Raw genomic sequence first — 14,219 nt, forward strand, 5'->3', positions numbered from 1 at the left:
AAAATTAGTTTCAGAAGGTACTCAGCGCTTCTTCTTTCTAACCACCTCTTTCTTTTTTTTAAGTTTCAGGAGAAAAATCTAATAACTATATTTGACGATGTTTGTCGTCATTATTGTTTTTAAAGAAAGGCAATCTTTTCTGACCCTTTGTGGGGCATCCTGAAAGCTGAAGGCTGTGTGAAAAATTGATTACTTTGCAGCAAAGCTGGGTCTGCTTTACTGTTGCATGAGAAGAGCTGGGAGATTAAGACTCCAAATCTGGGAAACCACAAAGCAAAGACTCTAGGCCCCTAATTTTCCTTAGGTGTAAACCACAGTAGGATGAGCATTACCAGTAGGTGCTGGAAAATCTTGCGGCCAAGCTTCACCTCAAGTGTTGGGTGTAAACTGCTGCACTTCCTTTAGCAGTAAAACAAAAACAATTTACTTATTATGCAAGATTATGTAGGGCTCAAGGGAGCAGGCGCAGCCAGGGAGGGAAAATGAAATAGCCAGAAACCAACATGGTTGCAACTGCTAACCTTCATTTAAAAAATTACAATCAAGAGTCACTTAATTTCAGTCCAATTTAAGAGCATAAAAGATTTAAAATGAAATTAAGTATTGCTTTTGTCTGGGGAGCACCCTGATCATCACTCCATTTGTCTTTTCTATGATTGGCTCACACAATGCAGGTACAATTGAAAAGGGACCCATTTTTTTCCTCAGCACTCTCGTTAAAAAAAATAAAAAAAAAAAAAACAACTGACTAGGGTGCCTTATGTTCAACTACTGAAATTATAGGTTTTAAAACTTTTCTGAAACTCTTTTGTTCAGAAATCACTTCTGCCTGAATTGCTTTCAGATTCTGATTACACTCCCTCTCACATTTAGCTCAGATTTTTTGGAAGTTAAAAAAAAATCCTCTTAATCAATAAGGAATTCTTGTCATTCTCATTTTCTCTGAGGTACTCCAGTTCTCCCCACTCCACTCTTAAAAAAAAAAAAAAACTGATCTATGTAAAATAATACTAATAAAGTGCCTAAGACATTGTTCAGGTATGAGGCAGGGAGGGAAAAGCAAGGAGCAGAGCTAGATCCTAATGTTTGTTAGGCTCTCTAAATTCAATTTCAGAGCAACCCTGATGAAAGTCACAAGAAGTTTGTATACCACTGTCATTCATACCTAGTTCAGCCATAGATTAGCAAAAATAATAATTACAAATAAATAAAGTTTGCTAATTTCCTCTGTCTTAGGAAAAATGTGTTTGGGAAATGAAAGGCTGAATATGGGCTGCTTATTCATAAATAGTGGTATAAAATTAAACTGGACCCAGTGTTGTGCTAGAACCATTTTAATATAATTATACATATCTGCCAAATCCAGGAAGAAAAGGTTTATGCATATATAACTTTTCCAGTTAACATCTGCAAGCATAAACGACAATGATCTCAGTTTATAAATTCATCAGGGTCAGAGCAATTGACCAATGTCTTTACTGCTAGGTTTACCAGCAGTAAATTTACAGGTGAATTAGCGTCCTTTTGTTTCTCTTCTCTTGTCCAGAGATACTTTGTTGTAAAGTTTCAGTGCAGCTCACCTCCAGCCAAAGGTAATCTTTTTAGATAAGTACTCAGTTGCTCTGAATTTTGCTTATAATTATAACCTATTTAATCACAGAAGAACCCCTGCAGAGGTGGAGTTCAAGGTTGCATACAATAACAGGAGATCACAGTTTTGAAGTCTAGCACAGATTAGAAACCACAGATGTACCATTTATATAAGACACACACTGATTGTCTCTTAAACTACATATTGACTCCTTATGAACATTATTTTTTAAATAAAGTAGTGCATCTAGGACAATCAGTCGCACAATTCACACAGCCCTGAAAAGTTTTTCAGTGGCAACTACCAGTTGGTCATGAAACGTGAATGAGCTTGAGACATTGTCCATTCCTAAGATTCAACCAAGGATTGGCTAAAACATTGGAACACCTCTGTTTAAGAAGGGACCTTCCCTCCCTTTCCTCACAACTTAGCTTCGTTTGATTTCATTTTTGGTGGTGTTTGGTTCACATGGCTAGCATACTTTTGATCACTTTGAGAATCAGGAAAACCAATGATCTAAAACTATGACAGGATCTTAAGTAGATTGGTTTGTCCATTGCAGGTTGCTGGTTGGTAGGCCCCTCTAAGGCCCTTCACTTTTCCTTCTCTGCCTCCAGGAACTTTGATCAGAAGATGAGTCTGAGCATCATCCCATCTAACTTTTTTAACCAATGCCTGGCTAAAACTGGAATGTCCAGCCCAGTATTTTTTTTAAAATCACCCACAAAAAGAGGTTCTACAGGTCTTCACAAAACCTGGAATTTCCATGAGGATGTCTGATCTTTATAATCCAAGCAGTCAGCATTGAAGTTAAGCTTCCAGGAGGCAGTTTGGTCCTTATAATCCAAGCAATCAGTGGTTGAGTTAAAACCCAGGCTTGACGCTCCATATCCCTGGGTGGAGAGAGAAGCTGGGGACTGATTGAGATGGCTGGTGACTGCATTGGTACCCATGGGGCTGAGTGTGGCCCCTGGTCCAGGAAGCTGGTGATGCATAGGGGTCAAGTAAGATCCACAGTCCATGCCCCCAAAGTAGGAGGTTGAGCCAGCATATCCTTGACTATAACCTGAAGCCTGAGTATAGGTCATGGGATAGGACCTCTGCATGCAGGAAGAGGAGGTGGACAAGGGATCTGACAGTGGGGAGATGGAAGCTGGGCTCCAGATAGACACTGGAGCACTGCTGCTGGAAATGGCTGGGACTGAGGTGCTAGAGGGGGGAGTGAATTGGCCACTTGTTCCACTCTCTGAACTCACTTCCCGAGCTGGAGAAGTCTTCTTTTTGGCAGGTCTCACTTTGTTTTGACCTCCATTCTGTTGTTGCTGCTGTTGTTGGCGGCATTTAGCTCTTCGATTCTTAAACCATACCTTGAAAGGGAAAAAGATTTCTTTAATGTGGTTTCAATAACTCTTTATGGACAAGAGTGGCTCCCAGACTATAAATCTTTCCTACAGGGGCACATTAAGCAAACAATCTCTCCCATCATTGAACACCTACTATGTGGCACTCGTGTGTGTGTGTGTGTGTGTGTGTGTGTGTGTGTGTGTGTGTGTGTGTGTGTATGTATTCCTGGAGTTGTAAGAAAGTTGAGGACGTTCTGTCTGAAAGCACTTGATCCTGCTTTATGCCTAGACCAGAACAATAAAATTTAATCACCCAAATGATGTGGCTAAAAATTCTCCACCTCACTTTCCTAGCTCTTCTTTGTCATTGCTAATACACAAATACACACAGACCCAGCTAGATATTGGAATATATTTGGAATATCACAACAGAATAGAAAGTATCTATGTCCTTTGGAGGGAGACCCAAGTGAAGTGTGGGAAAATAATTCTTTTGCTACATGCCAACAAGAACAGGTTAAATACAAATAGTTTACAGACCATCTTCCAGATAGCAACCACTAATCTGGAAGCTGGTTCCTTCACCCTACTTCTTGTCTCTCCTAGAAAGCTCCAAGAAGAAGATGAGCCATCCTGTAGAGGAAGGAGATTGGAAAGCCATTATTTGCTGAAAGCTTCTTTGTGGTAAGTGGAATGACCTGTATGTACTCTGCTTTGAGCTCAAGGACGGGCCTCCCTACTAGTCTCAAGTCTGAGACTGGAGCCTGTGCCTTAAGGGGAGTGCCACTCAGCACATAGATTTTGTTTCCTGTACTGTTTGTTGGCTTGTCAACTTAAGCCTCTGTGTACAACTTAAAAATCCTCTTTATGGGCCCTGCTCATGTTCTGGAATGAAGAGAATGGTGTTTGGTGTGTGAGGAGGCTGATCAGAGAAACCAGCATTTTCAGGGCTGCAGGTTCTTAGTTGTACTCTTGAATGAGCTCTTGGTACTGGTGTCTCTGGTAAATGGTTCCATCAAGGATGATCTCAACACCACCAACCACTCAGATCCTTTTTTTTTTTTTTTTCCTAGTGAGGACTTTGGTTCAAGCCTCACAAGCACTAAAACTTCTTCCACTTTAATTTGGGAAAGCCTTTTCCCTGGTTTGCAAGTCTTGCTGATGTTTGGCACTTTCACAAACATATCTTAGCTGAATGGGTCCCATGGTGGTTTGGGTTCTAACCATTCTTTCTAGAACTCTCAAAAGGGCTTGTTCTCCAGGCAGTGGTTAAGAGTGTAGTCCTGGCGCAGTGGTTAAGAGCTACTGTGTGCTAAGGCTGCTAACCAAAAAGGTCAACAGTTCAAATCCACCAGCCACTCACTGAAAACTCTATGGGGCAGTTCTACTCTGTCCTACAGGATCACTTTGAGTTGGAATCACTCAGTGGCAATAGGTTTGGTTTTTTTGGTTTTTCCTTCTCCAGCTCAGGAAAACTCTAAGGGGTCAAGCTTAGGCTTTAGGGAACTGAAGGAAAGGGGGATGTCAATGGGGCTATTATGTAGACATTTTATCTGCTACCTGGCCAGAGTTAGAGAATTCTATTCAATCCCTAAGAAACCAAAGAAAATACATTATTATTGTGCTAATTTCTTTGACAAGAAAGCCAGCTGCTTCTATAGCCTGGCTCTGCCACCAAAGAGGTATGACCTTGAGCAAGTCATTTACTCTATTTTTTTATCTGTAAAAAATGTGGACTGTCGAGGACCTGAACTTCTTTCACGCCTAAAATCTATGAGAATAGGAGAGGATTTCTGCAGCGGGGAAAAGAGTCCAAATATTACCTGACTACCTTGAAATCTGCTCACGTTTGCCAGATTCCCAGGGATTCGAGGACTTTGCTTTAATTGCTGCAGCTAAGTTGCCACTCTTACCTGGCAACCTGGGCTAGAGTGGGGATAGGGAAGCTAAAAGGGGCCTGAGGAGAGAGAAATCAGACACTCAAGTGGTATTAGAATAGTTTACTAGCCTCCAAAAGAACATTTTGAACCAGAATTTCAAGCCTTCCTCTGTTCCTCTCCAAGAACCAGGTTTCTCCTGGGTCCTCAACATAAGCTTTGCTGTGGGGTGAGGAGAGGTGGCACGGTCAGGATTGATGGCTCTGTCTACGGCTGCCCTACCTGCACCCTGGACTCGGGCAAGTTGATTTTCAGCGCCACCTCCTCCCGCATGAAGATGTCTGGGTACCGGGTCTTGGCAAACAGGGCTTCCAGCACGTCTAGCTGCGCTCGAGTGAATGTTGTCCTTTCCCGGCGCTGTTTCCGGGGGGTGGCTGCGGGACAAGAAGCCCAGGGCCCTTTAGGGTGGGGGAGCAGTTTCTCAGTCATAGGGGTCTCCGCGGTGCTCCAACTCCCTCCCCATTCCCCATCACTCCTCTGGTCTTCCCAGCTCTTCACCCCAGAACCTAAATGTTCTCCCCAACCCCTCCCCTGCCTCTGCTCTCAAGGCGAACACCGGGTCCCATGACACAGTTTGCCCCTTCCAGAGTGCTAAGCCCCCCACTCCGCCCGAAGTCGGAGATCCCTCCAGCCTCATCGTAGCTTCCAGCGCTAGCGAAACAAACGAAATAAAAGCAAGACCAGACCAAAAAACAAAAAACCTTCCAAAAATTAACCTCAAAACCACAACGCATGGGGGGGGGGGGAAGCCCTTCCGTGAAGTCAAAGGATCCCCGAGGACTGGCAGCTCGGATCGACCGGGTGTGTCTCGATCCTGCTCCCATGGTTTTTAGGACTCCAGGGGCCTTTGTTCCTCCATCTTTAAAATGGGGGCATAGTTTGGACGTCTACGACATTTTTAAAACAGATTTGATCGGAAAGGAAAGCACGCACACCTGAAGGAAGTCACACCTGAGGGAAGTCAATACACCTCTCGGGATTAAAGGTCTAGGGTCCGGCGGTGAGAGGAGGAAGCCCGGGCAAGGAGGGGAGAACTGCAGAAGCCGGAGGGTGAGCAGTTATGGACAGAAAACCCGTCTTCTCCAAGAGGAATTGGACATCGAGATCTGGGCGGGGGGCTTCTTGCCCCAATGACAAGGGCAGTAACCTTCCTCACCCCCTCCAATGCCAGTTCCCTATGCACTCGAAATAAGAAGAAAGGGAAGGGATTTTCTACAACTACTGCAGATCCATTTTCTCGCTTCCCCCCAGCCCCTGCGCTCTCTGTGGGGTCAGTAAATGCCAGGTGACTCTGAGCTGCCACTTTGCAAAGAAAATCCAGTGGGGACCTCGCCTGGAGCTGGGATGGGAGCGGTGCGACCGCCAACCTCGGTACTGGGGGGAGGGGGGGAGGCTTGGGGAAGGGCGCGGGGCTCACTTACCCGGATAGCCCACAGAGGGGTGCAGCAAGTCCATGCCCGAAGTGGTCAGACTCAGCCCATTGACTGCGTAAGGCGGTTGCTTAAGATACGACATCATGCTAAGGTTGTTTGGAGGCGCAAAATCCGCCCAAATCTGGGGACCCAGGCGGAAGGTCTCGCTTTGTCTGGAGTGGACAGATTCAGGGTCCTTGGTGGGTAGGTTTGGGATGGTGGAACTAAAGGCAAAGCAAACAGAGAGGTGCTAGTTTACTGCTTCGGAGCTAGCAGCTCTTCCACGTTCCACCACTAACTTAAAAAGAGCCCGGGTTAGGCAAGGCAGAGACTTTTAAAGGACTCACAGACTCCCCCTCCCCAGCTGCTCTGGAACTAGAGAGGAGGGAGACCTGATAAACCTGTCTTCCCCGCCCCCACCCTAAATTTAAAAAAAAAAAAAGTACCCGAAGAAAGCAATTACAATCTGCCTTCCCCCAAGAACAAAACCCCACGCCTTCAAATGCACACATTGCATTCCTATCCCTACATTTGCATAGGACTCATTGGCTGGCACTAGCTAATTGTCTCAAACAAAACTTGATTGGGGCCATTTGCAGAGACAAAGAACTCTTTGGCTAAATAAATAATGCTGATAACAAAGCCCAATGGTGAGAAACAAAGAAACAATTCAAGAAATCTACCTCTCCCCAGACTGTTGCCTTTCCACGGCAGAGATTTTAATTATCTTAGCCTTTTACCACTCTCAACTGCTGCGAACCTAAAATGTCAGTGCCTTTAACATCTAAAATACCAACTTGCTAATCAACAAACTTGAGAAAACTGCTCCACAACTATTATCCCACATTTGAAGTCATTTCCAGTAATCATTTTCACCTAATTAGTAGTCTGGGTAATTAGATTTCGAGGTAAGTAACAGATTTATTAGGGTTTCGGAGAACCTTGATTATATGTGTCTAAAGAACTAAAGCTAAACAAACAAGTATTTAACTTTTAATCAACACCCATCAAATATCTAAACATACTACAAAAAAAGTCTTCGAGATTGGCACAGGCTTGCTAGAAATTCTGGAATAAAGTTAGAATCCCAACAGTCAAATGATGACAAGACCCTACATTTGCAAGTTGAAAGGGTGCGCATTTGTCGTGCAATCCACTTCCATGTTGACGCTGATATGTGGAGGCTGCAGATCCTGCGGGAGGCAAATTTTCGGACATTTGGGTCCTCAGCAACTGCAGCAGTTTCCTGTTAACGCTAGCTGCCTTTTGCACTTTTTAGTTTTGAACAACGAGATATACAAACACACAAAGCTGTGACACCAATAGAATTTCTCTCTACCTTTCAATTTCCCTACAATCCTAAAAGAAAAAGCGTTCAGGGGAAAAAAGAAAAGTCATTTACTTTCTTCAGCTGAGTCCCCCCAGCGCAGGGATCCAAAATGGATGTTAGTATAGGCTGGTAGTTTGCAAGTCTGGCTGTTATTGTCTAAACTTATCACTTATCCTGCAAGGATCTCTACTTTGCAACTTTGACATTATGAGAGATTGCTTCAAAATGGCGGATACAAGATTAGGAAAATTCCCCTCTTTTACAAAGGTCTTTCTAAGTTTTAAGGATTGTTGGTTTTCACTGCTTAAGAGATCAAGGCATAAAGTTCTACAAATAGAACTCAGTTACTGTAACTTCTTCCTAATTTAAATTCATAGCACAAAAATCATGCCCCCCAATATGATTTAATATAATTTTATAAATATCTTTCTTGGAGTTTATATTATCAGTAAAACTAATTTAGTTGCTTCCATGACAAACACTTTATGTTTTCTGTTCTCTTTTCAAGATAACAGTTGTTTGGGGACCATGAAAATAATATTGCTTTGAAGTACACAGTACTTATTTAACTAAATACTCTCTAAATTGGATTTCTTTTTAGAAAAAATACAATCTTACTACCTTGGAAAGTTTTTAACTTCTACAGAGAAAACTAAATTCATATCAGATGTACTCATGAGAAATATGGAAGTGTTTGTTCTTACATGTAAGGCTATCACCCAATTAGAAAGGCCTGACACATCATACAATAAAGTAGTGCAGTTCCAACATAAACAGCAGTAACAGACAGAAAGCACCAGGACAGAGAGGCTCCTTGGAGCTCCTTTGCCCTTATCCTGGCAAAATGGCTAAAATTCTCGGAGTAGACCATTTTGACTTTTACTCCTGGTTCCCACTTAAAAAGAAGAAGAAAAAGAAATGTACTCTCAACAGCTAGCCTAGGTATGCACTCTCCAAGGAAGGGGCCACGGGCCCCTCCACCTAACTTTTTCAAAGCTCTGCAAGGACCCCTGTCTCCCTTCCTCTCTAAGTAGAGTCCAGGAGGGGAAAGGAAATACCTTTTCCAAAGAAGTGTAAGACTCAATACGACTGCTCATGAGGTGACCTCTGGAGAACTCGTACCTAGAAGGAGCGGGCGGCGGTCGCGCGGCGAGTCCCCGTAGCCAGTCAGTGTCTGCACCTCCGGGCGCGAGTGGCTCGGTCCGGCGTCCCTGCCCCGCAGCCCGGGTGCCGCGGTCCCGCTCCTCTGGCCGCCCTGGCCGGCGCAGCCTTATATCTAACGGTCAATTCGTGCAATCTGGCGCCCTCTCCCCCACCTCCCCCCCTCAGTTTTTTTTTTTTTTTTTCTTCCAAGGAGCCCATCTACCAGTTGCTCTGTCCTCGCTCAATAATAATTACCTCGTCCGAGAATTAATTATAATAAATGTTTTCTTGATAAACTAACGAGATAATCCGAGAGGCACACGTCCCTTAATTACAGGCCGCCGTGCTCGGCTCTGCTTCTCGTCCGGGTGATTAATTTTCTGCATGATGGAAAGGAAACAAAACTACGTGGACTGGCGACTAGCCTGCGGCTCGGGAGACGACGAAGAGGAGGAGGAAAGAAAGAAAAAGAAGCACCGCAGAGAACAGCCGGCTCGGCCCTCTCTCTGGCGAACTCGAGTGAAAGTTTCTGGCCTTGGGGAATCCAACAACCCTGCCACTCGCGAGGGAGGGAGGGAGAAACGTGCCAAAACGGTTGGCCTTGACTATTAATTATCATTAGGAGAAAGCCCGGCTGTTAGCGCTGAGACGTCTGGATTGCTACCTTACTTTGGGGGGAGGAGTTTCTCCCTCAGCTCCTCTCTTGGGCTAATAACTTTTGGTGACTGGGGGAAGTCCTGAGGTGAGTAGAGAAATCCTGATCCCCGAAGCTCTAGGGTGGAAGGGAGAATGTCGAGGAGGGACTTCCTGGTCCCCCGCCTCCCCAGTAATCCACAACTCCAGGGCCCGCGCAGCTCGGCCTCCTCTCCCTGCAGCCCCTCTGTCTGGAAAGGAGGAAAAAGCCAGCTCGGTGAAATTCTGACGGGAGACGTGGGTTTAAAACAATGTGCCCCGCAATCGGACGTACGATTTTCAAGAGTCACATGAACCTATCAACACGAAGACTTCTTCGGAGTTGGCGGCGCAATAAGTTGCCGAGGCCGGGCGTTGGCAGAGAGTTCCTCTTGGTTCTCAGCCGGCCGAGAGCTGAGGCTAGGCCTCGGCGAGCCCCTCGACCCCGGCCCGGCCCCAGCCCACGACGTCCCATTGTCCCCGAGCCCCGCGGCTGCCCGCGTGGGAGAAAAGCTGAAGCACCAATGTCTGGAACAGAAGGATTCCTGTCCCCGGCCCCGCCGCAGCCTTGGGCCGAGCAGGGGCCACTCACCGCCGCTTGCGCCCGCACCAGGTGCGCGCTGAGGGCTGCGCGGGGCGGGCCCGGAACCATACCCGACTGAGTCACGGTGCAGAGCGACTGTTCTCTGCTCGCTCGGCCTGGTGACCCGAGTCTAGGACCAAGACAAACGGGGGGAAGGAGAGCTTTTAGGAGGAATGATCAAAAAAAAAAAAAAAAAGGAAATCTAGTGGCCTTTAGAAGAGGCCGACAACCAAGAGCGAACCCTGGTGAGCGGCTCTAGGCTCCGGGAGAGGGCCGGAAAAGAAGGAGTGGGAGCGCGGGGCAGACCCCAGGCCCACGCGCCCGCCTCCCGTTATCCGCCCGGTTTCCTTTGCCATTCATTCCGGGCAGGCAGGGGCCAGTGCGGCGGCCGCTCGCCCTGCCGACCCGTGACCGTGCCGGGCTCCGGGCGCTCCGGCCTGAGGAGGCGGCTACCTTAATTTTATTATTTTTTAATCCATGTATCTATCTCCAGCTTTTTGTCTCGGACTCTAAAAAAAACGTCCTTGGGATCAATCCAAACGACCCCAACCAAATCTCGGGGCCGAAACGCAAAGATCGCAGGGGGAAGCGCAGAACCGGCACTGACATAACTCGCAAATACACACACCCTCCAAAACACCCCAAATTAGACTGGCAGGGTTTCGACGACGTCTTGCAGAAGCAGCGACCCCAGAAACGCGCTCTCTCGCTCCCTCCAGCCCCCACCTCCTAAAAATAATTTTTTTGCCATGAGCGTTATTACACCTCAAATTTTATAAGAGGAAAAAAAATACATCAGCCTTCAAAAGAATTCCACGTTCGCAGAGGTGCATTGGTTGGTCTATTGGAGGCCCTGGGGGGATAGTAGACAGAGGACACATAGACATGGAGATAGACAGACAAGACGCTTACCTTACAGCCGCATAGGAAGTTAGAAAAAAAATCAAATTATCCTTCAAAATTCCCAATAGCCAGCTATCCTAAAAGAAATCAAGAGTATTCAGTTAGAAACCTTATAGTCTTCACCCTTCTATAAAAAGTCAAACACAACAAAAAAAAATCTTTTAAAGAACGGAAAATGCGGAAAGCGGCTAGGGTTTGAAACTCTCGTGGGCCCCTCTGCGATACATACAAAGTAGACGTGACGAGGGCTGCTCTAGCGATTTTTATTTTTAATAACAGTGGAGGCTGAGTTGGAGCTGAGGTCGGTTCCGCTCTCAGGGAGATTTGCTGAGAAAGCGCCTCTCTGGCAACTTTTTGACGCAAACTCTCCAACCAATGGCAGGGAGAGAATGATTGACACATCTAAGCCAGAGGGAAAATAATAAAAACACACAACAGGGGGAGGAAAACAGGCCGCTGCTGCACTGGGGGACGAGCAGGCAACAAAACCAGGCCTCCGACATTACCAGAATGTTCTTGAAAGACACTGGGCTCCGCTTAAAATATACATTATGGGCCGGAGCATGTGAACTAATTGTATAATTAAAATGATGGACAGGCAGGCCTCGCCTTACCTTCTTTTTCTCTTCTTCTTCCTTTACTCCTTTCCTTTCTTTTTCTTTTTGGGTTTTAGGGAAGGCAAGAAAGGAAACCCATACAATGTAAGATGGGAAGATAAAAATATTTAAGGAAAGGCTGGAGAAGGGTGGGGGAGGGGAATAACTAGGTTATCGCACCCACGCTGGCAAGGAGTGTCTGCAAAAGGCAGAAAGCAAGTCAAAGACTGAAGCTTACCAACAAGGCTATGCTACATCAAACAGGGTCAGATCACGCGGAGGGCCAGAAAGGGTAAAGAAGGAGGCCTGGGCGTGCGTGCGCACGTCGGCAGGAGACGGATACAGAAGTCCAAAAACAAACTATTTTCAAAAACTCCTTCCTCTCTTGCTCGTGGCTCCCACGTAACCATCTCCTGGTCCGGGACGAGAGACTCGGGCTCCCAGGCTTCATTCAAGGTTAGGAGTTGAGAAGCCCAGGGCAGACTGCAAGACACACGAACCCTGCATATGACCCCGGGGCTGGTTTGGGGAGACCTTTGGGCTGTGACTGTGGGGTTGGCAGGATACTGGGGGAGGAAGGGAACACGCGAGACACCCGATGAAAACAATCAACGTTTCTGAATTAGAACAAACGCCACCAAACACACAGCGTTCAGGGCCTGGAGCTAACTGGGCCGGCGCCGGCCTCCCTGGGGCGGAAAGCAGGGAGGCTGGGAAGTGTCCGGACCAAGGGACCCGAGCTTGAGATGGCGAGCCCTAGCCCAACATTTCCGCCTGGCACAGAGAGCAAGGACCGGACAGCTTTCACGCAGATCTTAGTCCCTAGAAAAGCAGGAACAGACCGGGGGTAGTATGGGGGGAGGCACAAGTGGAACGACTGAGGACAGTGAATCGGGGACGAAAAAGGGGGCTAAACCGAAGACAACTTTCCCCTTACAACTCCCAAGGCAGAAAAAGAAAAAGAAACTCTCTTCCTAGACACCTCCCCCTCCCCACCACCACCACCACCACGGCAAGTGGGCCCAAAGAAACAGCTCGCTGCCTTTAATTTGGGGACCTATGTTAATGAAGTTGGTAATTAATTCGTCGCTTTGTTGTCGGTTCTTATACTGTATGTGTAATCAAATGTGGCCGTCCTTGGGATTTACAGCAATTAACGAATTACCGAGTGCGCGATCGGCAGCCAGCAAGCGCTCAGCAGCGGGGCTAGCCTGGCGCTCGGGCTCCGGCTGGGAGTGGGCGCTCCGCAGCCGCGGCCCGGCTCGCAGGTGTCTCTAGAACTTCGGGCCCCGGCGGCCTTCCAAGCGCCGGAGCGGCCCGGGGTCTTCTCAGCTCCTCCCGGGCCCTGTGCGGCCGCTCCAGTCCTGCGAGACTCGCTGGCTGTCGCATTCCCAGGAGTCGCGACTTTCAGAGGGCCCGGGCTGGGGGGGAGGGTGAGTACAGACCTTTTTTTTTTCTCACCCCGCCCCCAGTGTACTGAAACACCTGGAGACCTCCCCCGAGGCCTTTAATTTGGGGTGGGGGGAAGGGGACAAATGCCCCAGGCGGTCTGGCCTGCGAGGCGCTAGCTGTCGGAGGCGCTCGTGGGGAGCGCTTGGCCAGAGTCTCGATGCTTTGGATGAAGGAAGGACCAACTCACCCTGATCCCCTGTCCCAAAGCCTTCTCCCTACCCCGTTCTCAATACTTCTCCCTGTTTAATCACAATGATGTTTAAAGCACCAAAAAGAGAAAAAGAAAAATGGACGTTGTGGGTATAGCGGAGGGAAAGGGCCGAGGAGTAGCCTAGAGGACAGTGGGGCTGCGGTGGGGTGGAGAAATAGCCAAACGCGCGTGCCATCGCCACGAATGTAAGTGAAATTCTTTAGACTGGAAGATCTATCTACTGTGGGGTCTAGTGTCGTGGGAAAACCCTCTAGCCCGCGGTCGAGGTTGGCAATGTTTTCTCAGATGGTGGGAGCAGCATTTCCCTGAAAAGTCCCCCTTTTTGTCTGACTGGGGCCGATTTCAGCGCCGTGGGGCGTGGGAGGGCTTCTCCCTGTCCAGGGGCCCGGAGCAGACAGTGCTGTTTCTCCTTTGCCCTCTAGTCTAACAACTTCGCCGAAATGGCGGGGCCAATAAACCGCGAGTTGGAAATGGACAGTGTTAAATAAACAAGGGTCTCTTTAAAATTCTCATCCCCTTCAGATGTCCAAAGTAAGATTGTGATGATTTTGTCACGGTTTGGTAAATTTACCCCTTTAAGAGGCTTTCATAAATCCCAGAACACACCTTCAGCCAGATTTGAATATAGATTTAGGTTTTAAAACCCAGAAGCTGGAAACACCGCTTTATCAAAGAGAATTTCCCTTTAGCTTAGCAATGTGCTGAAGCTCTTAAAAGATTGGATCTGAGAGAGAGAGAGAGACAGAGAGGAGAAAGAGAACTAGAGACAGAAAGAGGCAGACAGGGAGGGGAAAAAAAAAAAAAAGACTTTCTTCTTCTTTCTAGAGGAATTCTGCCCAGACTCTGCAGCAGTTGGTAGCAGGCAAGCTTCCTCCTGGGTGTCTCCTGGAAAAGTTGCAAAATTGCTCTTCACCAGTAAGAATATGCTCTTTATCTTCCAGTCTCTTCTTGTCAATTTGGAAATTGCAGACAGCCCTGGCTCAGGTACAGTCCCCACGAACCTACTGTAGGTCAGGACAAAAGCCACTGGCCCGGGGGTGGGAATG

At 47.3% G+C, this 14,219-nt stretch overlaps 1 protein-coding gene across 2 annotated transcripts; it reads right to left on the reverse strand.

Moving 5' to 3' along the window:
* Positions 1-1,318: 1,318 nt before the first annotated feature.
* On the reverse strand, positions 1,319-11,240 carry OTX2 (orthodenticle homeobox 2). Of its 2 annotated transcripts, none has more exons than XM_004370893.1 (5): positions 11,144-11,240; positions 10,924-10,991; positions 6,293-6,507; positions 5,094-5,245; positions 1,319-2,958 (listed from the first exon to the last, which is right to left on the reverse strand). In XM_004370893.1, exons 3-5 carry the CDS (start codon positions 6,387-6,389, stop codon positions 2,338-2,340), a joined length of 870 nt encoding a protein of 289 aa, XP_004370950.1. In that variant the 5' UTR covers positions 6,390-6,507; positions 10,924-10,991; positions 11,144-11,240; the 3' UTR covers positions 1,319-2,337. The 2 variants fall into 2 exon arrangements, with proteins under 2 accessions (XP_004370950.1, XP_004370948.1); XM_004370891.1 differs by having other exon boundaries at positions 5,094-5,269.
* Positions 11,241-14,219: the final 2,979 nt, after the last annotated feature.

The sequence above is a fragment of the Trichechus manatus genome, unplaced genomic scaffold, assembly GCF_000243295.1.
Source record: "Trichechus manatus latirostris isolate Lorelei unplaced genomic scaffold, TriManLat1.0 scaffold00010, whole genome shotgun sequence".
NCBI lineage: Eukaryota > Metazoa > Chordata > Mammalia > Sirenia > Trichechidae > Trichechus > Trichechus manatus.

What these genes read in the sequence shown, in the direction of transcription:
- OTX2 (XM_004370891.1), bottom strand. Translation starts at nt 6,389, where the DNA reads ATGATGTCGTATCTTAAGCAACCGCCTTACGCAGTCAATGGGCTGAGT. An exon ending in CCCCTCTGTGGGCTATCCGG is followed by an intron (nt 5,270 to 6,292) that starts GTAAGTGAGCCC and finishes CCCACCCTAAAG; the next exon opens with GGCCCTGGGCTTCTTGTCCC. An exon ending in TGCCCGAGTCCAGGGTGCAG is followed by an intron (nt 2,959 to 5,093) that starts GTAGGGCAGCCG and finishes TTCCCTTTCAAG; the next exon opens with GTATGGTTTAAGAATCGAAG.